This window comes from Cygnus atratus, chromosome 2, assembly GCF_013377495.2.
Source record: "Cygnus atratus isolate AKBS03 ecotype Queensland, Australia chromosome 2, CAtr_DNAZoo_HiC_assembly, whole genome shotgun sequence".
NCBI classification, from domain to species: Eukaryota; Metazoa; Chordata; class Aves; order Anseriformes; family Anatidae; genus Cygnus; species Cygnus atratus.
The window spans coordinates 18,930,109-18,954,058 of record NC_066363.1 but is presented as its reverse complement, the minus strand read 5'-3'; the positions used below and the strand labels follow the sequence as shown (position 1 = coordinate 18,954,058).

General features: G+C 41.3%; 1 protein-coding gene across 1 annotated transcript; it reads left to right on the top strand.

The window, feature by feature from the left end:
* Positions 1-623: 623 nt before the first annotated feature.
* Positions 624-3,115, top strand: OTUD1 (OTU deubiquitinase 1). The gene has a single exon (XM_035545316.2). It carries the CDS (start codon positions 631-633, stop codon positions 1,912-1,914), a length of 1,284 nt encoding a protein of 427 aa, XP_035401209.1. The 5' UTR covers positions 624-630; the 3' UTR covers positions 1,915-3,115.
* The last annotated feature ends 20,835 nt before the right edge of the window (positions 3,116-23,950 follow it).

The following is a 23,950-nucleotide window of genomic DNA, read 5'->3' as shown; positions in this document are numbered from 1 at the left end:
TTGCTGGTATCACTGGGCATGCGTTCAAAAGACAACTAAGGCTCCAAAGAAGCAGTTATTTTTGACACTGTGGTCTGTCACGAGTGATTCTCTTAGTTAAGACTTTTTCATTTAATGTAAAACAGGAACAAGGAAAATTCCCCCCGACCTTTCTAAGCGCTGTGCTTTCAGCCCCGCCCCTCCTGTGGTGTTCGCCCACCGCCACCAAGTTTGTTATGGACGCCTTAAGGCGGCCCAGGGGGCGGGGCCATTTGGCGGGGGCGTGGCCACAAGAAACCCCGCCCCCCACATTCCAACGTGCCCGGGCCCTGAGGTAAACACAGCCGCGGCCCCGCCCCCCCGCGCCCGGCCTCCAGCAGCTTCCAGAAGGGCCCGGGCCCGACGCGCGCGTGCCCGCGGAGGGAGGGGGGGGGGCGGTGCAGTGCGGCGGGAGCGCGCGGCGCTTGTGGCGCAGGCGGAATTGGGGGCGGCGGGGCGGGGAGGGGCAGGGCCGGGCCGGGCCGTGAGGGAGGGGGGGAGGGCCGGGCTGGAGGACAGGGGGTGATGCCCGCGTTTATTTTTACCCCCGCCGCTCCCCGCACCCCGCCCCGGCTCCGGCGGCGCCGCCTATAAAGCGGCGGGGCGGCGAGGATGCAGCTGTACAGCTCGGTCATCACCCACTACCCGCCGGGCGCCGCTCCCCCGGCCACCGCCGCGGCCGTCTTCAAGGTCTCGCTGCCGCCGGGACCTCCCTCCGCTGAGGCGGCCAAGAGCGGCGCCGCGGGGCCCGGCCCGGCCGCGGGGAGCCCCGCTAAGGACGGCTCCGTGCCCGGCGGGGGCACCACCGCCACCGCCGCCACCACGAGCAGCAGCGCCATGCCCGCCTTCTCCTCCTGCCTGCAGGTGATGCCGGCGGCCAGCCCCGCCGGCCCCCACTACAGCTCCTGCGCCCACATCGCCGTGGCCGCCCGCCGCCGCCGCCCGCTGGAGCGGATCGTGCCGGTGCGCGTCGTGCAGCGAGACGAGGCCCGCGGGGAGACGCTGCCGGCCCCGCCGCCGCCTCACGGCCGAGCCTGGCTGGAGGGCGTCCTGGAGGGCGTGCGGCAAGCCGGGGGGGACGCCGAGCCCCCGGCCCCCGCCGCCGCCATCCCGCGGCCCGCCGAGGAGCCCAGCAACCGCAGCCTGCGCCTCAGCGAGCACCGCCAGGCGCTGCAGGCCGCCGCCGGCAGGCCCCGCGGTGAGGGGCGGCCTGCTTGCCGTGAGGGAGAGGAGGAGGAGGAGGAGGAGGAGGAAGGCGGCCGTGGTGGCGGTGTGCCCCTCCGGGGGTTGTGCGGGCGAGCGGAGCGCAGCGAGAAGCTGGCGCTGTACCTGGCCGAGGTGGAGAAGCAGGACGGGTACCTGCGGCAGAAGGGCCGGTTCCGCTTCCACATCATCCCCGACGGGAACTGTCTGTACCGAGCCGTCTGCAAGGCGCTGTACGGCGACCAGCGGCTGCACGGCGAGCTCCGCGAGCAGACGGTGCACTACATTGCCGACCACCTGGACCACTTCAGCCCCATCATCGAGGGCGACGTGGGAGAGTTCCTCATCGCCGCCGCGCAGGATGGCGCCTGGGCTGGCTACCCGGAGCTGTTGGCCATGGGGCAGATGCTCAACGTGAACATCCACCTGACGACGGGCGGCCGGCCCGAGAGCCCCACCGTGTCCACCATGGTCCACTACCTGGGGCCCGAGGACCCGACGCGGCCCAGCATCTGGCTGAGCTGGCTCAGCAATGGGCACTATGATGCCGTGCTGGACCGCCTGTGCCCCAACCCAGAGTACGAGGCGTGGTGCAGACAGACTCAGGTGCAGCGCAGGCGGGACGAGGAGCTGGCCAAGTCCATGGCAGTGTCCCTGTCCAAGATGTACATCGAGCAGAATGCCTGCTCATGAGACCGCCCGGCCCGTGGGCTGACAGACTGACGGAAGGTGCGCTGGCTGTGATGGTGATGCCTTAATCCTTAACGAAGCAGCAGCACCCCAGACTGAGAAGAGCCACAGATTGTGGGGGATAAATCCAAGCGTATTTGTAATATTCTGTTGTAAAAAGAAAACCTTAGCCTCGGATTATTTGCCAGCAGGTTCTCCGTGTATGTTTGTGTCTCCCCTCCCCACTGTTTCTCTATTTTCTATAAGAATGTATTTTTTGCACAATATTTTTAAACTGTTACCTCCATCTCCCACATCTCGTGTTAGTATCTGGCTTTGAGCTGTACAGCCAAAAACATTTGTAAACAGTTTTTGTAGATAAGGCTTATGATGTAACAGCTATTTTTTGCTGTGTTTTTTTACCCATAAACCTTATATTTCTACCAAATGAAGTTGGTGTCAAACGACCCTCCCTAACTGATGAAAGCATTGTGGGTGTTTCTTGCAAAACAATAGTTTCTCTAGAAGTGCAGCAAAGTCTGAAAAGATTACTTCTTAAAACAGTTGCTTTCTCTGCCTCCAGCACAGAACAGGTCCTTTGAGCCGGCTGGAATGCAGCTGACATGAACAGTACAGGGAGCAATTGACTCTTCTGTATTTAATTACTGTTTTGAGTAAACTGGCCTCTTGTTGCCTGGTTGGCTTACCCTCTGCTCCATTTATGTTATTTATCTGTAATAACAGAACATTAACTTGCAATAGAATGTTGTGACTAGATAATAGCCTCCCGCTTCGGCAATAATTGCCTTGGCTGCACCTCAGTGTTTGTGTCTGGTTTCTGGGGTTATGGTGTCTTTTGTACAGGCCCTGCTTCTTTTTTGGCACTTGTATTGCACCAACAAATCATTATCTGATCACAACATTTTATTCATTTAACTTTATTTTCTAATCAAGAAATCAGGAGCGGTGTTCTGCATTAAAAAGTATTTAAATTGAGATTTGTATGGTTTGCTGGGTCAAACATTTAAATGTTTCCAATCTGAATTCTGTTTCTTCTACTTTCTGATTAACTTGTTAGATATATTTATTAAGTAATGCAGTTTGTACTTTTTTATTTTGTAATATATTGTGATTTTGGAATTTATACCGTATTTGTATAATAGGAGTATTCTCAGCTAAAATGGAATGAATAAAGAATATAATTTTACTTGTGCACCCTTTGCGTTCCTTGTGTGGTGAAAATCTGCAAGTTGACTCCCAATAACTTTTATGTAGTTTCTCTGTCCTAGTTTCCCCACTTAATAGGCAGGAGGCAGGGATGTGATGCTTGACAAATGTGAACAACTGATAATTCTGGTGTCTGTGAATGTGTGAAAGAAATGCAAACATTCAATGATGAATGAATTATTTTGTGACTGTAAGAGATCTTAGCATTTATCTTTGCCAACGAGAAACATTTTTGTACGTTATGTCTTAGAAGAGGGGTTCCCAAATGTGATACCTGCAGTGGTGATAACATGGGTTGTGATGAGCCAGCTCCCTGCTGGGCCCATGCAGACTTGCACTTGGACCTCTGTGGTTGAGGAACCTCTGTTCTGCAGCCATTCCCAGACATTTTAGATTAGTCCTGTCACTATAGATACCTCTGTAACGCTTTTCTTGTTACTAGGATGGAAGTAATATAAGGAAATACAGCTTTTCCCTCCCTTACAAAAATGAAATGCCTTGCAAGCTGTTAAACAGGACAGTGTGTATTTACAGCTATCTTTCCTCATCTCTAAAAATACTAGGTCATCCTTAAACAACAGGAGAGTACGGGCTTAAAATTAGGATTAAAGATGAACTAAGCAGCTGAAATGCTGCAGTCTTAATTGAGCACACGTGTTCTGATAATGAGCTGCACGGCTGATCGTGTGTATATTTGGTACTGTTTTATATGTTGCAAAGAGGAAACGTAATTTCTATAATTTCCAAAACATTGAAGTGTTACACGCAGAGTATATTCCCCCCCCCCCCTTTTTTTTAATACATGCAATCATGCTCTTTAAAGGTCTAGTGACGGTGGAAAAAGCAGTCTTGCTAGTCCGTTATTGCCTAGCTTGACCGAATCTCTGGAAAACTGGGTTCTGGGGTGAGAACAAGGCAAAGATGGTGACATGGGTGTCTTAATGAGAAACAGAGATAGCTGATGAGGAAAACAGCTACTCAGGTGACTAAGCACAAAAATGCAAGCATCACCGTGTATCGGTGACGTGTTAGATGTTAAAAACATTGCATCCAGACTGTTTAGGTTTTGGGTTGGTTGGCCAAAGTTGTCAATATCCCAAACTTTAACTTAAAGAAACTCATTTTCTTTTAGGTCTTTTAAAATTACCAGTTTCAGCTATATCATAAATCGAACAAACCTTAGAAACACTCATGGAGTAAGCTAAGCAAAGAAGGATCGGTATTGCCTGTTGTTCACTCTATGAGACAAAAATTCTCTTAAACGAGCAACAATAAAGTAGCAGTAAAATGAACATCACAGAACTCTGGGATAAGTTCCCAGAGGCTTCCTTAGTAGTTCTGATGCCATTGCATGATTGAATGGCGTACATATAACTTTAAGGAATTAAAAAATAAATAAATATTACTTGCTGAACGAATTTGCAAAGCTGTTAGGGATGTTTTGCTGAAGCATATAACAAGGCACTTTGTTTTGTGGCTCGCATTACATACTGTGTCAACTTTAATAGGAAATGGAAACATGGCATGTTAGGTACTTAAGGCGTGTGGAAAGTGAAATTTTCTTTATAACACTGGTGTTTAAACTTCAGCTGAGACACTGAGTTCAGCTGCAAGCTAGTGGCATCTTGCCTGACCAGTAGCATTTCACAGTGGCAGGGATCCTAGCTTGGACAAACATGTATTTGAACCTATTTGAAATAAACTTTACCAGCAAAAACACAAGTAGATCCCTTACTGATGCCTGTTACTGATTGCAGTAACTAAGGAAGAACAAATGTTGCCCTTGCTTATAATTTCAGTACCTGATTATTTTAACCTTGGGTAATCACTTGTATAGCCCAGTTAATCCTTATACCTGTCTGGGCATTTTGGTCAACAGACTCGTTATGGGCAATAAGTGAGAAGGAGAGCTTTGAGTATTTAGTTCTGTGGTTGTTTAAGGGAGGTAGAAACTGGTCTAATTCTCAACTGAGCGAACGTGGAGTCTGCCCCTGTAGGCTCCACATCAACTTAAAACTTTGTGATGCCATCTTCTCCTATATTCCTTAAAAGAATTGGGAGCTAGATGACACGTCAAATACTTCATGTCAGGTGTTTCTTAGGTTGCAAGGCCATGTCATTTTGTCTATTAATGTGCAATGGGTATACTGTAATCCTTATGTGTCTTGATCAGGTAATGGTACACAAAACAGGGTTTGTAAGAATGGGATCAGTTTGTATGTAAAATGAACACATTCCAAAATGGAAGCGGAGAAGTGCGAGTGGAAAAGGAAAAACTTGTTCAAGTGACATTGTTCTCCATCTCAGTCAATGGTTTTCTTCTTGGAACGTTCAGCGGATGATTGTTCGTGCTTAGTAACTCAGTAGGATGTATAAAAGTTGCCTAATGGCAGCTACTGGGCTTAGCTCTTCTCTGGTACTTTGCTAGGACACTACATGTGTGAAGGATAAATCTGTTACATTCATGTCACTTGTAAATAAAAGTGTATTTCAGTACTCCTTGTATATGTACCATCTGCATCCAAATGTTTCTTCTGTCTACTTTTGCTCTTACTATGCTGGAATTGGTTGATAGGATTCTTGAGGATAAAAATTTAATTTTTGTTTTGTGGTGTGCAAGAGTGCACATCTGAATCTGACCAGAAAATTACCATAGGTGTCTTGTAATAGGGACAAGTACCTGGCATTAATTTTGCTTAAGATCAATATATTAATTTTGCTTATATTTTTCATGCATTGTTAACAATTTATTGACATGATCAATAAGTATTTATAGGTAATTATAATGCAAAACAAAACAACCTCAGCTTTGATGTTAAAAGATTCTCCCATTTTTTGGTTATATGGTTATATGAAAGTATGCAGCATGCAGAAAGGCTTTGAGTAATAGTTTGAAAGGACATGAGCTCTGTCAGACGCAATTCTGTAGTCATGATGACTTCTTTAAAGAAGCAGAAAAGTTTTAACTTTGACCTTTTTAGTAATATACAGGCTGATTTATAACATGTAGGTATGCATTTTAGTTCAAAGAAGTGGCTTTTGTATTTCATGTTCAGTTTTATATTCTCTTTTTCGAAAGAGGTTTATAGTATTAATGCCATAAAAAAGCAGTAAGATATTTTCCTTGATGTATATTAATAATAATATACTTAATATATACTTATATATCTTTTCCAGATTTAGGATTTAATTTTTTTTTTTTTTTTTTTTTTAATACAAGGAAACCCATTCATGATGTTCAGACTATAAATTTACAGAATTAAAACACTGACAAGTTCCAGGTTTCAGGCTGCACGAGTGGTTATTATCCTGCCTCCTCATGTATTTATCCTCATTGCTGAACAAGATGAGGCTTCTCTGGAGAAAAACTTTGTGTGCAATTGTAGTAGCACAATGCATGTACACAAATAGAGCTCATTTAAAATTTGGCATTTCCTCCATTTTTAGTGCCTATTTTTAAACCACTATGCTTTCAATGAGGATTTTATTTCCTATAGTTTATAATGGGAGTTGTAGAAAATAGCCAGTTGTGTCCTTCTTACAAGGCATGGTTGGTAGCGTTTGAACCTTCAGCACTGTAGCACAGTTTAGCTATGTAAAGAGAGGCATTTGCAGTACGGAATGATGAATTAGGAAGGGAGGGTAGCTGAGGGTGAAAGTTGGAGCTGGGAGATGGCTGTGAACGAGCACAGGTTGTCTCCTGTCCTTCACCTTCTGTGTTGACCCCTGTCCCAAGTGCTGGGAGATCGTGGCTCGCTGTCATGTGGGGTGGGTCTGGGCTGTCTTCTGGTGGCAGCACGCATCTGCCTCATTGCTGCTGCTCATTGGTGCTTAGCTACTAATTTCTTCTCCTGCCAAGCTTTTTGGGGCTGTGGATTAAAGAAGGGATGAAACATTGTATCTCAGAAAAAAAAAATAAATCAGAATTTCACAGACAAAGCCACAGCATTTTTGTTGCCTGTGAACTTTGAATTGCTGCATACCAGTGAGTTAAAGCACGGGTCACTATCAAAATGGATTGCAAGAGCCAATATAATTTAAAAAATCAAATAAGTCACAAGTTTGCAGCTTTTTGAGACAGCAAAAATATTTGAAATACTTTTTTTTTTTTTTTTAAAAATATTATCCAAAATGTCATTATTTAGACTATATTCTTTTCACACGTGCAGGGGTCCAGCATTATTCATGCACATAACTTCTGTTTTTTGCTGAACATAAAACTTCATTTTTTCAGCTATTCAACTAACTGACATTACTGAGCAAGACAGCACGTGTTTTCGGATCTCTGGCTAAAGTTTGGAACTTAGAGAGCTCTGTTACTTTAACCTAATATGGCTAAGAGCAATACTTTGGATGCTCTGCTCAAGTTTAGAAATAACATGATCTTTGGAACTCCAACAGAGCTTCTTTTGATATTTTTTTCAGAGAGAGCCAGTGATTAAAATGTACTCCTTTTGTAAATAAATAATACAATACATTTTCTATTTCTCTGTTTTCCGTTCGACTTAGAGGTTGAGCTTTGACTAAGCAATTGACTAACTTGTTTATATGATTTGTTTGCCTTCCTGCCAAACTTCGGCTCCACCGGATTAGGTTGCTCTCAGAGGCTGACCTTGCCTTTTGTAGCTTAAGGTAGGAGTGATGACAAAATTGATTGTCCCGATTACACACAATATTGCTCCTGCAAACCCTACCTACAGTCTTTTCATTCCTTTTAATTTCATTTTCTATTGATTGATGATTTTTTACCCTTTTAAATTTGATCCCAGAAACTAGTTATGCTGTACAATAAAGCCTAATTAGATAAGATATTTGAGTGAGTTTAGGAGTTGACAGCTGTTTTGCTGCTTGTGTATAATTGGAGGGAAAGGTGGTTCCTGAAATGAAGCAATTGTGAAAGGACTTGTTTTGCTCTGAAAGGTGGTTATGTCAGCTTGTGCAGCATTGTGACGGCTGATCTAAAAACTTTAATGCACTTGTGTTTATTATTTAGAAATAATCAATGTTAGCTCACAAGTTATGTTTTTACTAAACTGAGAATGGAAACACAAGAGACTAATATTGGTAGATTAAAAATGAAAATAATGTTCTGCTGTTAGGAGCCAGGAAGAAATGTTGTTGTTGTTGTTGTTTTTCACTTCCCATCATGTCTAGTATCCAGGGAAAAAAAATCTTTAGCTTTAGGTAATAAATATTTGTGCATATGGCTAGCATTCTTCCCAAACTGGTAGGTTGAATACGTTTAGGATAAGACCTTTGACTTCAGATTTATACCCACAGAAGGGAACTTTCCTTGGCTAATAGACTATCTTTTGTACTGTAGACCATATAGACCAACAAAGCTGCAACTTCATCTGGGACTTACACGAGAAGCAGTGCTACTGACAGCTGCTGAGAGCATACGCTCTGCAGAGAACTGGAAACTTCATCTCTTTTTTTTTTCTTTTTGGTATGCAGCTTATCTTGCCTATCAGGAAGTAAATATTTATGGATGCTTTCTCAATTAGGTAGCTGTCCTTTTGTACAAACTTACAACAACTCATGTGAATATGATTCGTAGTAGATTTCCAATTTTCAGCTAGTGGTTCACAGCAGCTGCACCAAAGAGGCCCTGTAACATATGAAATTGCCAGTAAATGGAAGGAAACCACAGGTATTTGATTGTGTATTGACAGGATTTGTGTAGTTGTTTTCTCTCCTTGTAGAGGAGCTTGATATAGTTCTGTCCAGAGAAACAAACATGTTTCAGAATGGGGATATAGGCAAATCTGGGCACTGTTAGCTAAATGAATTAATATCTTAAAGGGAAATAGTCATTCTGGAAAGCTTCACATTATCACAGAGATATTCACATTATCACTGTTGGGATAGCCTAGGATATACGTTCTTCCAACCACTTTATTTCCACTGGTTTTTCAACAAAAACAAAAGAATGTCATATTTTACAACAAAACTGTGCATGAAATGACTGGACAGAATTGCAATAATTCTCTAACAGCTTTATTCTACGTGACAATGTCCCACGTATTTTCCTGTTGTGTTTTCTTCCAAGAGTCCTTACAATTATAGGTTAAATGATAAATAACACATAGCAGTTATTAACACCTTTTAGTGTTAAAATGGTAAATAACACATAGCAGTTTTAACACTTTATCTTTGGCAGGCCTGTTGTGTGGTTAGTTAGGGTGGGAAGTGAGGGGGCAATATGATTCCTGAAGTGAGTAGCACTAGTTTGTCCATATATCAGCTTTCTCTGTCTAACAGTAACCACTCATTCTGCATTAACCAGTGTCCAAAAGTTCATTGATATGTAGTTTTATGTATGGGTCACAAAAGTCCCTGTAATTTCAATTAAGAAGCTCAGCAGAGATGCATGACCAGACCATAGCAACACCTAACTGATGCAGATTGTACACTGCATTGAATATTATTTATATGCTCAAGCCTGAAGTTACAATATGTACCTGAAATACGCTTTGGTTGCATGTGAGGTCCACCACCAGCCAACTACAGCATGCAGCCAGGCAGCTGTGAATCCTGGATGGCCTCCCATTCCTTGGGGCTGATTTGACCCAGGTTCTCTCAGGCTGAGCTTCAGTCCCTGGGTCCTGTCAGGCATCTCAGCAACTCCTGGCTCAGCAGCTGCAATTTGGCTTCCTGGGGAACAAGTGGGGTCAGTGAGATCAGCGTGTCAAACCCACTCCTAGCATTCCCCTTTGAAACTCTAATTTCCATGACATTATTTGGTGGGTGAATAGGTGCTTGTAACTTGAACTTTGGACTTTTAGTTGTTGTCTGGAAGCTTACATGATTTATGGCACTAGACTCATCCTCAGGTGACAAAAGACAAATTGCTCCAGGTAGCTTGCGTTTGAAAGAAACCAGGTCTTTCCAGGGACAGGTAATGCAAGAGAAATTTTGGCAGTGGCAATCATTCTGCCAACCAGACCTTTAGCCCGTGAGACCACGTAAGTAGATGCTCTACTTCAGTCGAGGGATTGAGTTAATCTCTGCTAAGACTTTTGGTGCTTCCTCAAACCTTTGTGCTTTATCTCAGTGCTCCCTGGATTGAGCTGTAGCCAGCCAGCTATATCAAATCTGCAGTCGCTTGATGTTGATAGAGGAGGTAGACACGAGGCAGGTGCTGTTACTGTGCAGAGAAACTTGTGCTCCAGTATGTCTCATTGATCTTTCCACTGGTGTCTTATATCACCCCTGTCTAGGATGATGTGTGAGGAAAAAGGGTTTATACCACAGAAACATGGAATCAGTCTCTCTCAGAATTCCATTAAAACCTCTCAGATAAAAATCTTCAAATCTGCTCGAAGCCAGTTATACCTACTTTTTTTCCCCTACAGACTAAATATATTACCAGTCCTTTCTAGCTAGCCATGCAGGCATTTTACAACCCTGAAAATGCCACAGAAGTTTGATCACCTCGAGACCTTTAGTGGAATGAAATCCTTTTTTTTTTTTTTTTCCCCCCCCACCAAATTCAACCCTCGATTCAGATTTATATTCTGTTCAGATATTCGTTTCAGTCTATTTACTCCCACCATTATGTGTTTAATTCCCTTGTAAACTTTTATGTGTTTGTTGTCATTGTATAGAGAGAAAATGTTGGGTACTGTTTCCAGTGACAGTGAATACCATAAAAACTCGAAGGAAGGAGGAGAGAGGAATATCTTATGGTATGGAATGATACATGGATGCTTTAAGACAACAAAAAGCAAACAAGTTATTGACATGGATATTTTAACTTTCAGTCTTTTTTTTTTTTTTTTTAAGTGAAGTTGTGTTATGAGGCCAGATCTTATGTATAGGTCCCTTTTCCATGCAGACAGCTGTAGTGATTGCAGATGAGAAAGAACAATTGTGTGAAAACAGAGTTTAAGAAAAAGACATAAAATTTCATATACACACCAGAAAGATTAGGAACAGATTTCTGTCCTCTCACTATAAAAAGGCTGGCTCTTGGAAAAAATCTTTTCAGACTGGAAGCCTTCTCTAGAGAGCCTTTATTCTTTCTAAATGTTCCTTATACTGACCGTGCATGCTTACACAATTCCTAAATGCCATGAAGAGACAATCAGTGCTGTGTGAACAAAAATGAAAGCAAGGTGTCTATCTCTGAGATTCAAGTGTCACAAATGAGGAAACCTTCATTTTTGAATGGCTTGACCTGTAGGTTTTACATGCCAGTTATAACTTAACTTTAATTTACATGGCATAAAAATGTTTTTCTAACTTTTTTTTTGCAAAGCATTGCCTTTTTCCACCCAGAGATTACATACGAATAGAAATCTCAGTTCTTGGGAGTCAAGTCATACAATCCCAGAATCATAGTTTGGTTTGGAAGGGACCTTAAAGCCCATCCAGACCCAAACCCCTGCCATGGGCAGGGACACCTCCCACCAGACCAGGTTGCCCAAAGCCCCATCCAGCCTGGCCTTGGACACTTCCTCGGATGGGACATCCACAGCTTCTCTGGGCAGCCTGTGCCAGTGCCTCACCACCCTCTGAGTAAAGAATTTCTTCCTTATATCTAATCTAAACCTACCCTCTTTCAATTTAATGCCATTGTTCCTTGTCCTATCAGTATACTCACTGACAAAATACAAGTCCAAAGTCCAAAATACATTCTAGAAATTTTACATCTGATAAGATTTGATTTATGTGTTGTTTTCAATTTCACAAAATTTATGGTGTAATTCAAGCACACAGCTGGGACTCTATGAAAAGTAAGTTTCTAAAGAAGTATTAATTCCACCATTACAGCCTTTTAAAGTAAGTGTTTACAGCTGTGTTAAGGTTAATAAGCAGTAAGGGAATTCTCAACAGGATATATTACATGAATAGGACGTTATAAAATCTGATGTTTCTTATGTACTTTGTTGTAAGTTTTCAGCTTGGATTTGTTAGGGGAAGAAAAGAATTTGGAACGGAGCTTGTTTGGGCTCTTTGCTGCCGTACTGGTAGGGAGGTCATCCCAGCAAAGCCCCATACCCAGTTCCCTTCCTGAAGGAGCAGCCTTTGCGGCTGCTTAGTGCAGATGTGCAGAGCCTGTTGACACGGACTCTTAAAGGAAATCTTTGAAGGATGGAAAGTAATGGCCACGGCTGTGTGGAAAGTCAGCACCATTACCTGTACATTATTTGAAGTGTCATTTCCTGTCTTTTCTTCTCTCTGTGCTGCCCAGTGGGGTGAAGGATGAAAATTACTTAGTTTTGTGTGTCTGCAAAACCCAGTGCTGTGCAGGCACCCATCCAGCTCAGCAGGAAGGCAGCGCTGCAGGGGCAGCACGGTGCTTGCTGGGTGGAAGGAAGCAGCGGTTTGCTGAAGGAGGCGATTGGGATCCTGAGCCACACGCAGGGCTGCTTTGTGGTCTCTCTCTGAGCACAGGGCACTCTGGCGAGGTTTGGTGCCAGCACCCAGGGGCACAGGTCATCGTTTGGGAGAGGGATTTAACCTCAGGAACTAGATTTCAAGGCGTCCTTACGCAACAGTCTTACAATACCAAGCTGCAATGATTGCATGAGGAGTTTGTAGCCCCAGGAGAGTGTTGCAGGCGCTATGTGACAGACCTATAAAAATCCCATATATAACTAAATTGCTATTTAATAGGAAACAGTGGTGACTGTAAACAGGAAAATGGTATAACGGTTATAAATAACTCACTTCCCAGCAATTCTTTTGGAGGGAAAAGAGGGAATTAGTTACATGACAGCAGCTCAAGTCAGGCCCCTAGCTAAAACAAATGAGCTGCTTTGCCAATCCTTGGGACCCAGAGGTCTGAACTGCCCCCACTAACAAACTGCTATGCTAGAGCTGCAGAGCTCAGAAGGTTGGCCCAGAATAACAAGGTGGTCTACAGTAACAATGCTGTGAAACACTGAAACTTGTGTTTTGTTTTGTTTTGTTTTCTGAAGGTTTAGGAGGAAGTTGCCTGTTCTTACATCATGTGCAAGCTTTAAAGGTCAAAATTCAACTCCTGATGCACATGCAAAAAAGAGTTTCTTTGCTCTGGCTACTGGAGAAATATGGCTTTCACCCTCTGTTATCCCAGACAGGGCTGTTTCTGTCCCACCAACATGTACTCCTATCACTGTCTCCTGCATCACCTTCAGCCCTGCTCTGACCCGCTCAGCCTATTATTCTGCCAACCTATAGCCATGCTCATGCCCAAAGAGGGGTCACCAGCTATCCCCATGGACCACAGCAGATGAGTAAAGCAACCAAATAAGCAGAGTAGTTGATTAGACTGATAATGTGTTGGCTATTTCTGCCTATAATCACACAAGTCTGCCAGGCTGTGGTACCTGTTACCTCTTCACCCTTGGAAAACATGGTGTTTTGTGATGTCTGTATTATTTTACATTTTTTAAAAGTCATGTTAGCATATTCTTCTGCTTTTGGGACATCTTGTATTCTACACAGCACACTGTAAACCTGTCAACCTGGCTGGGAACTGTAAGTTAAAAAGCCTGAAATAGCACAGCTTTTCCCATAGCTTCACCAGTGAGCTGGCCCGTGACTGTGACAAGCCATTTGCCTGCTCTTACTCAACTTCTGCACATCAGAGGAGCAAGCAACAACTTTATCACAGCATTAAAGTGCCATGTACTACAGCTAACATGCTTTATAAACAGAAGAAAGTACAATGAGCTACTATGAGTCATGGCAGTTTTGGTACATGCACTTTATTTTTCCTATTTTTCTGTGCTTGTAAATTGCTAATTCATGATAGATGCAATTGAAACATTTGACATTTCTAGTTTTCTATTCTGTTAGGCTCCTTTTGCTGTTTTTCTTTAGGCTGTAACTCTTTTCTGGCAAAATTGCTTTGCATTTGATTGTGAGAAGGTAGCTGTGCATGTGACCATTTATATACTAAAATATAGCATTTACCCTAAAGATTTTAGTAAGAGAGAAAAATAACATTTACTAGTAAAAATGTAAGTATTCACAGGTTGAAAAGAAAACTTACACAGCAGATCCAGCTATTAACTGTTCTGCTATAAGCAGTCTTTATAAAAGCCAACAGAAGTATCTTATGTTCAAATATGTAATAATTAAAAACCCTTAATGAGCGTATTGTTGCAATGATGGTCTCTCATTTGAACAGAATGATGTCTCAGATACAATTAGCATCTTTAAAAGTAAGTACTATCGTATAGTTATCATTAAAACCGCATTTCTTTCAGTGAAGTTCACAATGTTCGAAAAAAACCAGAGACTTGCTACACTTTTATTTGTATGTATTTTGGCCAAGGTAGAACACCATGCCAGCTCTTTTATTAATAACAACTTGTAAAATAAGTTTCCTCCTCTCAGGCTATTTCATATCACTAATTTGTTTTCATTTGCAGTATAAAAGATTTCATCTCTGTCTCAAACAAAATCAGGGATAGAAACATGTTCCCCAAGCTTTTTGTCCCTAAACATGAGTTGTTTATTGTAGTATCTCTTCACTGCCTTTAGAAAACATAAGGAGATTAAAAACCTCAGTATGTTATATTACAGTGACAGATGAGATTGAAGCTTTTTTTACCTTGCATAAGTGGATAAACAATTCTGCAGGAAAATAGCATTATCATCATATGTTATTCTCTCAAGCAGTATGTGCATAAATAATCTTCAAAAGAAATGCCTTTAAAAATAGAAAGGGAGAAGTGAGATTTGCTGAATACCTTTGGGTTTCAGTTCTACCAGTACAGATATATACAGAGATAATGCGATACCCTACTATTTCAACCCCGCAGAAAAATTGGTCCAGTGTAAATAAGTATCACGCATGTGGCCACATATTGCTGCAATAATGATTCGTGATTACTTACCCAGTGTTCAGAACTCCTGATACTCTCAGTGCTGAACCTGTAAATAAGTGAATCAGACACCTGAATAATGGGAATAAGAATAACAGTTATGCTGTTCGTGATGTTTCTCCTGTTTCATTACTCTTTGCAGTTTCTCACCGGTTTTAGTTGAACAGAAGTCTTGCTCGGGTTTAAAAGTCGATGTGAGCTAAATGTGCTTTTGGCTAACCTTCAGCATTACCTTCCTTTTTCATTGCTTTTGGTTAGCATGCCAGAAAAGTTCATCAATCTTGAAAAGAGACACCATCTTAATTTGTTACATATGTCACTACAAACAGATGCTTATGATGGGGGAATTCAGTAGCTTCTTAAAGAGATCAACAGATTACATTACAGTTTGAAGGGAGCATTACTAGAAGATTAGAAGCCTCTTTTAATGACTGAGATTAAAAGCACTGAAAACCTAAGCTGTTACATTGCTCGATTTGCAGAGATAGGCATGTGGGTGTGCGCTTTCTAACCTTATGAATAGATGTGGTTTTGGCTGATGTGGAAGGCCAGAACTGGTGCCAGAATTCCTAAACATACCCAGAACACCTATTGTAAACATACCGTGAGCACCTACTCTAGTCGTTAGAGAAGAGGATAATCAAAGCTTACCTTTATAGCACATTGGGGAAAAAAAAGCTGATGTGGTGGACTATTATTCTTAGGTACAATGTTTATTTCAACAAAAAATGCAATATGCATGGAAAATGAATTCAATAGACTTTTACTTAACAGTGTGCTGTTAGTGCCATATGTATATAGTGATTCTTAAAAGCCAGGAGTTTGCTAAAAGCTATACGAGAGTGTGCGTCTACTTGTAAAGTAATGTTTTTAAACTTTTCATATATATAATTAAGACCAAGCAACTGCATTCCTCTAATGATGTATAATTGGATGGATAATGGCTATCACTGAAGCACTGCATGCAAAATAATTACTTTAGTCCTCTAAAACAGCAAGCACTTGGAACAAATCTAACACATTCGCAATATACAGCTGGGCCCTTGGACCCAAGTGGGTGGTATCTGAGTTCAACGTTTTAAATATTCAGTTCTACAGTCTAAAAAAAGTTTTTACCCAGTAACAATGATCACCTAAAATGCTTGTATTTGTCAGAGCTCTGGTTTTGTTACAAAACCATGCCCCTAACTGTTGTACACTCTTGGTAGCCTGGAACCAGTTCAGAAAATAACTTGAGGGTTATAGACTATCAAAAATAAATCCTTTTCAGATATTTTTCCAATCTTTCCAGGGATTGCCCTTCATCTTTGAATAACCCTGTATCACTTAACTCACTGTTAGAAAAAAGAAATACCTTCACTGAATGAATCCAGTCTGACTGTGCCTCAATGGGGAAAAAAAAAAAAAAAGTAGATAATCTCCACAACTGTGACAGTCCAGATCCTACTTCTGCATTTTACAGAACAATATAGGAGTCACTGTGCTGGTTCAGATTGAGGGGTCAGGAATGCCTGGTATTTTCTCTCCTGTAGTAGCTACAAGCAGTTGCCTGGAGGGAAGACTCAGAACAGGCTCAGCACATGGGATATTCCCTGCTAAATTTTTCCCAACTCATGACTCTTTTGCAAAGGGAATTATCTGTTGGGGTTGGTCTCTTTAGTTACTCCTTCTCCTGCAAGCATTCCCCAGGTAATGGGGACAAACCCAGTCTCCCCTGAGCTCTCTTGCTTCTACAACTTTGGCCATGCATGGCATCCTTTGAATGCCTTACACCTCAACCCATGCCCCACATGTCCTCTAGAACACTGCAAGGGTAAAGCTGAACAGCTCCTGTACCCAGACCTGGCGGTGCTGACAGAAAGCAGCCTCAGGCCCAGGCAAGAAAATGCCTTAAAAAGATGAAGCTGAACCTTCTGAAGATGAACTAAAACTGTCAGTGTCAACAGAGAAACAGGCTTACCTTCAAATCCAGAAGCAATAAATGATGTCTCGCCCCTGTTTTTCCTCCAGGAGATAAATATCTTACCATGTTGTTTTGCTGCTAGTCTGTCCTAAAGACTCCAGTTATCTTTTCTCTCAGATCACAGAATCATAGAATCATAGAATGGTTTGGACTGGAAGGGATCTTAAAGATCACCCAGTTTCTACCCCACCAGACCAGGTTGCCCAAGGCACCATCCAACCTGGCCTTGAACACTTCCAGGGATGGGGCATCCACAGCTTCTCTGGGCAACCTGTTCCTGTGTCTCACCACCCTCCAAGTGAAGAATTTCTTCCTAATATCTAATCTAAACCTACCCATTTCTAGTTTAAAACCGTTACCCTCAGATGCTCAAACTCAGCATGCCTAACTAAACTCAGAGGAATTGCTTCACCTTGTGTTTGTCTTTGGATGTTGTTGCTCTGTTTGGGAGCTGAAGAAAGGCCTGCAAGCTTTTCCCCTTCTATATCAGTTGGTCTATAGAAGATCTTTCTCTTCCCTCGAACCCTTCCTTTCTCATGCCCTTGGACATTGATGATGGTAAAAACCATTGTCAAAACAACCAATCAACCAACCAACCAACCAACCAGCCCAAAATGGCTCTGAAAGGAATGGCATCATTTAAATGACTGCTCTTTCCTTGTTTCATTTTTAGATTGTGTTTAGTGTCAGTAACAAAGACTTAAGCTTTACTAGCACTGAATCCCAAGTGCAGCGGAAGTCAAGGCTACGAGGTTAGGATAATTGGGTAAGTAGGCCAATAAGTAATTATGATAAGAAGGTTAGAATAATTAGTAGCAGCAATAAATGGCTAGAGTTATCCTACTTGAGTTCTTTGTTCTACATTTTGTCAGTGATCATTTTCTTAAAACTAGTTGCCAGAAGCAGCAGTAGATTGTTAAACACTCTTACACTCATAGAAGTGAAAATTAAATGATAGCAATGAGGAACAATGGTGATGTTTGATGTGAAAAGGATAATGTAACTGGTGTTAGTAAAGTGGAATATTTTACATTGAGTGTTACTCATTTACTGAGTACTTTCAGACCAAAACAAAAGTTAATTCAAATAGAAATATAAGAAAGGTTTAACCAGTGACACATTCAAAGTCAAACAGGACCTGCAGCTGATGTGACTAAAGGGCGGCACGTGGTTAAGATTTTGGTGCATCTATGAGTAGTTTTTGCACACAGACTGTGTTCAGCACTAGAGAGGTGAAATTCCACGTGAAATGTAGAGCTCTGCTTTATTTCAATCTCTTTTCTTCTATGATTACTAGGGTTTATGTCCATTGCACCTAGGCTTTTAATTTTTGCTCCTCTTAGTATTGGAAGTCTGGAGGACTTTGGGCCTAGGCCAGCATATGTGAAGCAGACTATCTACTTCCAAATAAGATGCAAGTCAAATCATTCATGGGCTAATAATTCTTCTATCTCAAAGTGCAAAGTTGTTCTTCAGTAACTGTCCCTGTTGTCTTGTAGAGCATGTGAGTGCAAAGAACCACAGACACATGTGTGTAGAAAGACAAATGATGCCTATGCAAAGAAAGATACAGCTTTGCCATGAAGCTGCCCAGATGAAATGCCAAGGGAAATCTTCAGAGAACACATCACTGCTGCATATTCTGCTTTCTTGCTATTGCTGATGTTTTACTCTTCTGTTCACAGTATGCTAGAAATAAGTCAGAAGCAAAGACTCCTGTCTGAAAAACCTACAGGTTAAATAATCAGTCTTGTAGCCTGGTCACAGTATGCCACTTTTTGGTTTTATCTGTGTTAGTAGAAGTTACCGGGCAGGGATTATACTCTAACATTTTCTTAAAAGGTCAGGAAGAAAGTGATCAGTGACTGTATTGCTGCATACATGATGTCTTTCTGAAAAGTTTATTGTAGCAAAGCTCTAACAACAGTTGACCTGCGGTGGGGAGGAAAGGACCACAGGAGAGAGTATGATTATAACTTGTCCCTGAGCATCTTCTGCAGTGCCCACTCCAAGTAATGTTGGAGAAGGGATGTGTATCGCTGTCCTCCATGACTCCACAGGGGCTGTGTCCAGGCTCTGCTGTACAAATCTGCTCTGGACACTTCCAAAAGCATCTCAAAGTGGTAGGCAAAGACCCCCTAAGCAAGTGCACAGGTGATCTTTTGGAAACAAAATAATCAACTTCACAGACAGATCTACATGTAAAGTTTGCAGTTTGCCTGTGGCCTGGAGGAGGAACTCTGAAATTACTCCTGCTGAAAGGGTACATCAGTGACAAAATCATCATGTGGAGTTTGAATTCCTCATGCTTTGCTTTTTGGTCACATGTGATAGTCAAGTCTTAGGAAAGTTCACTTCTTCCTAACATATTCTTAATCCTGTTGGTTTAGAAGACTTCCTTCTTTGTGTACCATATTACACAAGAATATATTACTTTGTAGATGCTCAGAGCATGCCGACTGATAAGTTGAAGCTTTAAAGAATGGAGCGGCTCAATATCTGCTGTTTTTTATGGATTTTCTGCTGGGGCTGGATAATCCACCCCTGTTCCTGTTGCATTACTTGGGCTGCAGGGGCTCCTCTGATTTTGAACCTCCCTTTTCCAAAACCATTTTGTTACAAAAGGCTACATTCCTACATGTAGTTTCATTAGCCTTCAGTGGCAAGAGAAATTCTGGAGAAGTCCCAGAAAAGAGAAACAGGAAAACACAGTCACTATCCTTCCTGGAGGAAAATGAAGGGAAAAAGAGTATCCTAAATGTTGATGGTACTTTTTGGAAAGGAGGATGACATGGGATTTTCTTATAACATAAATATCATTGGGCTTTAACCTCACAGTTATGCATATGCTGATTTGATTTCAGTTAAGGATGTATAGAATATAGAACAGAAACTGTGGGATTCATCCAGTTCTCAGAAGGGTAGTATCTCTAGAAAGAAATTATTCAAACCACTGTTCTTTCTGGATTTCTTCTACTTTGCAAGTGTATCTTTCTATTTGAGAAGAAAAATGCAAATTCTACAGGGACTTCAGATCTACCAGAGAAGGTGCAGGCTTGATCTGAATGGTGGATGTCTACATGGGAACAGTTTTCCATAATTTCAGTTTAGCCATGGTTAGGGTCCATCAAGACCTACAGGGATGTATAGGTGTATGACTAGACATGACCTCAAATAAATCAGAGTTTACATGCCTATAAATACCAGATACAGTACTAATGTATAGGAGATCCTAACACAGATTGTGATAAGCACTGTGTAAACAAGTAACAAAGCCAGTCTGTGCTTCAGAGAGCTTGCACAAATGAAAAGCAAGTTGTAGCAGATGAGTGAAATAACCCAAATGATTTTTCTGTGTTCTGAAAAGATCAGAATAATGAAATGAATAGTTTAGTCAGAGTACCAGCCTAATGCTTGGGGATACACTTTGTAGTTGATGTTGTGGCAACCACTCTTTTGAAAACAAAGCCTGTAAGTAATAAGTATCCTAAGACATTTATCCAGTACAAATGCATCCATGCATGCACATATATATATATATGCATGCACACTCAGTTGCTTAGCATAGGTCAAAATACATTGCTGACAGTAATTACAGGGTCAGAAACAACATTAAATTTCTTTAACTTAATAGAACCGTAAACATAATGAAATACAAGCTTTAAAAGATCTTTCTTTTATCCAGACCTGGTGTTTTTCTGAAGTTTCGTCTTAAAAATTCTTCATTATCTGCTGCTTTGTCATGAATTAAAATGTATCCTGCATGACTATTAAAGAGTGATTCACTTGAATTTTTCATACCCTGTGGAGTACAAAGGATTTAGCACTGAAATGTATTTTACCCAGCTAACCATTATCTCTGAGGTTCAGCAAGAAGATGGTGGTTTTCCAGCATGGATTGTAAGTTTGCAACACAAACCTGAATTGTGCACACAAAAGGTTTCTTGGGGCCTGTTTTCTCTGTGCTGTCTTTGCTTCAAAAGTTGAGGTTGGGGCCCTTGGCTTTTGTGCTGAAAGATTGGAACTTTCTGAGCTAAAAAATAACAGTTTCTTCTCCCCTTACAATTAAAAAAAAAAGAAAAAAAAGAAAAAAAAGAAAAAAAAAGAAAAAAAAAGACCAGGAATGCTTAATAAAATTATATGCGCTAAATGCTGTCATTTCTTTATATAAAAAAAACAGGAAACATGGTGGTCATCCTATAGAGGCTAGAAGAGGTTTCCTAGATGATTTGAGACTGCTTGGGAGGTAAGGTAGGGTAAGGTATTTCATAAACATAAGTACTGATGCTATTGCTTGGACAAACTCTGTTTCTTACCAGGTGGCTCTGCATATCACTATGGAAATGAGTTGCTATAGTGGGAGTCTTGTTTACTCTTCGGATGATTCTTCTCTCTGTGACTTGTAATTGCTAAGTGTTGGGATGCTTCATTCTAACACAGGAGAAGCACACAGGGCAAATGAAACTACAATGGTAGGCAGACAAATTCAGTTTGTAATATTTTCATCTTGCAAAAGGCTTGTTTAAAGTCAGTATTTCCGTGGTTGAATGGAAGCAAAGTAACATGATTTAAGATTTGAGATTTCCTAAACTGAGGAAAAAATGGACAGGGTTTTGATCTTCTTAGCATTATGTAAGAAAACTGATTCTAGTATCTCACTCAGCTTTATGGGAAAACTAACATGGATTCTGATCCTGATAAAAGAAGAAAAGGATCAGATTACGAGAACAGTAACTAAAGATAAACTACATAATGGTAAATAACTTATGTTTATTTTGAAATAAATATTTATGTGTTGCTTCTGGAGGGCATTTATTTAAAAACTGCTGGCACAGAATGGGATGAGATGAAGGTAATGTGGCATACTAATTAAAGGATAAGATGATGATGAGGATGTAATTGTTAATGTTAAAAGTTACTGTGAAATTTAAACTTAAGCATTCAGAACAGAGAAATGACACCTAGCACTGTAATTCTTTCCTAATGTAATGTAACATCAGTCTTGTTTTAAACTTAACCCTGACCCTGCTGACTCTGCCAGTACAGTCAATACTTTTAACCATGTTACCAATACACATTCTGGGGGTTCAAAGTCATTATCATGGCTTTGAAAAGTTTAGGCTATGTCTGTATGTATTTTAAGTTCTTCTTTGGGTGATTCTTCCCACATACACAGATGAGATTCCTGTATTTCAATGGAGGAAGATATGTTTGAGTATTGTATGGATAGTTATTAGAAAATTAAACCTTGAGAAAAAAAATGGAAGTAAAAATTCCTCAGGGAAAGACAGTAAAATGGCTGGTATGTAAGATAGGAAGTCATTTGTCACTTGGAGAAATCCAATGCCGGTGACTGAGTGGAGGCAATTAATGGGTGTCTAGGCAGCAGGATGCATATGCATCTACAGCAGAAGGATTTGACTCCAGCTGCATGTGGATTGCAAACTTAAAATACAGACAGTTTGTTGAACAGAAGCAAAACATTGACATTAAGCATATGTGGGAATTCATGCAAATGATAATTTTAATTTTATTTTATTTTATTTATTTATTTATTTTAATTTTTGCTTTGGATCTTGGAAGTTCTACTCTAAGACAAAGACCATGCTATTTTGCATTCAGCAGAAGTAAGCTGGTGCAGTACAATTATGCTTAACAAAGGTTGCAATCAGTCGTTGACAGGGGTAGGTTGCAAACTGGAATCCCTTCTGGCTTGGTGACACTGGTAGTCCTGCAGCCCATCATCAACTTCCCATCACTAACCCACATTGACAACAGAGCATCCTCAGCTGTTGTCTAGCTGTCCCATGCCCTCTTGTTGCCAACCCATTCATGTTTTCCTTTCCTTTCCTATCCATTTTGAGTATATTCTGAGATATAGCCCATGGGGTGTCCAGAAAACACTTGTATATGACTGGTTATTTTCATTGTGGAAGGTGAGAATTCACAAGCCTATATAGCTGCATTGTGTAAAATTTCTGATAAGGATGGCTCTAAGACACCTATTTAAATCTTGCAGTTATGATAATGTATTACAAAATATTTAAAAAATATAGCTGTCCTTATTGTGTTGGATAAATTTTGTAGGTCTTTAAGACTATACTTGTAATCTAATTAATGCCAGGCTAATAGCCAGATTGTTAGCTCAGTTCCTGCCATGGTTTTGGCATGTGCCAATTAGCACATTCCCCAGAAATGCTTGGATCCCATCCAGAGCTCAGCTTCTGCTGGGCACTGCTCCTGGGTGGCAGGACCATCTCCTGTCTTGGAAGAGTGAGAAAGTTTATCTGTAGGGATACAAGCCAGACCAGGTTCCTTGGTCTCAAGGCCAGAGGATGAGCCTTGACTTCTTCTATTTGCTAACATAGTAGTAGCCTAATATTCCTAATTTGGTTTCCAAAGGAAAATGTCAATGACCCCTTTCATGATAGAATAGCTCAGTATTGCATACAGTAAGTACAATGGGAGAAGATCCATCTTTGAGGAACAAAGTGAAGCATGCTTTATATACTGTTATACAAAATAACCTGTGTAAAGGTCTCCCTTCATGCAACCAAAGCTTAATATGGAACAGTGTGAAGAATTAATGACAGAGAAAACATTCATAGTACTATGGAGTAGCTGGGAGAAATACCTGGGGATAGTATTCCCTGGCTGGGTCCTTGTCACCACAGATGGGCAGTAAATCCAAGCACTGCAGCTGAGAGGAGCGAGGTAAAAGAAAGAAGAGTAGCAGCAAAACAAGGGAAAATGATACCGCCTCTTTTGTCCTTTTGCTGCTCTCTTCCAATTCTGTGATTGATGTCTCTGCCGGGAAACCTGTAAATGAATGAAGCCATTTGTTGGACTGAGCAAATCAGCAACGATCAACAGCTGGACACAGTGGAATGGAAATGTAATAAAGACTTCTTTGTGGATTGAACTTGCTATTTTGCAAGTTTTTTCTTGATGCTGCCTGAAGTGATCCAATGAATCATGATGTTTGTCACCAAAGAAAATGTCAAGCCAATAACCAACCATAAAAAAAATAATTTATTTTCTTTAT

What these genes read in the sequence shown, in the direction of transcription:
- OTUD1 (XM_035545316.2), top strand. Translation starts at nt 631, where the DNA reads ATGCAGCTGTACAGCTCGGTCATCACCCACTACCCGCCGGGCGCCGCT.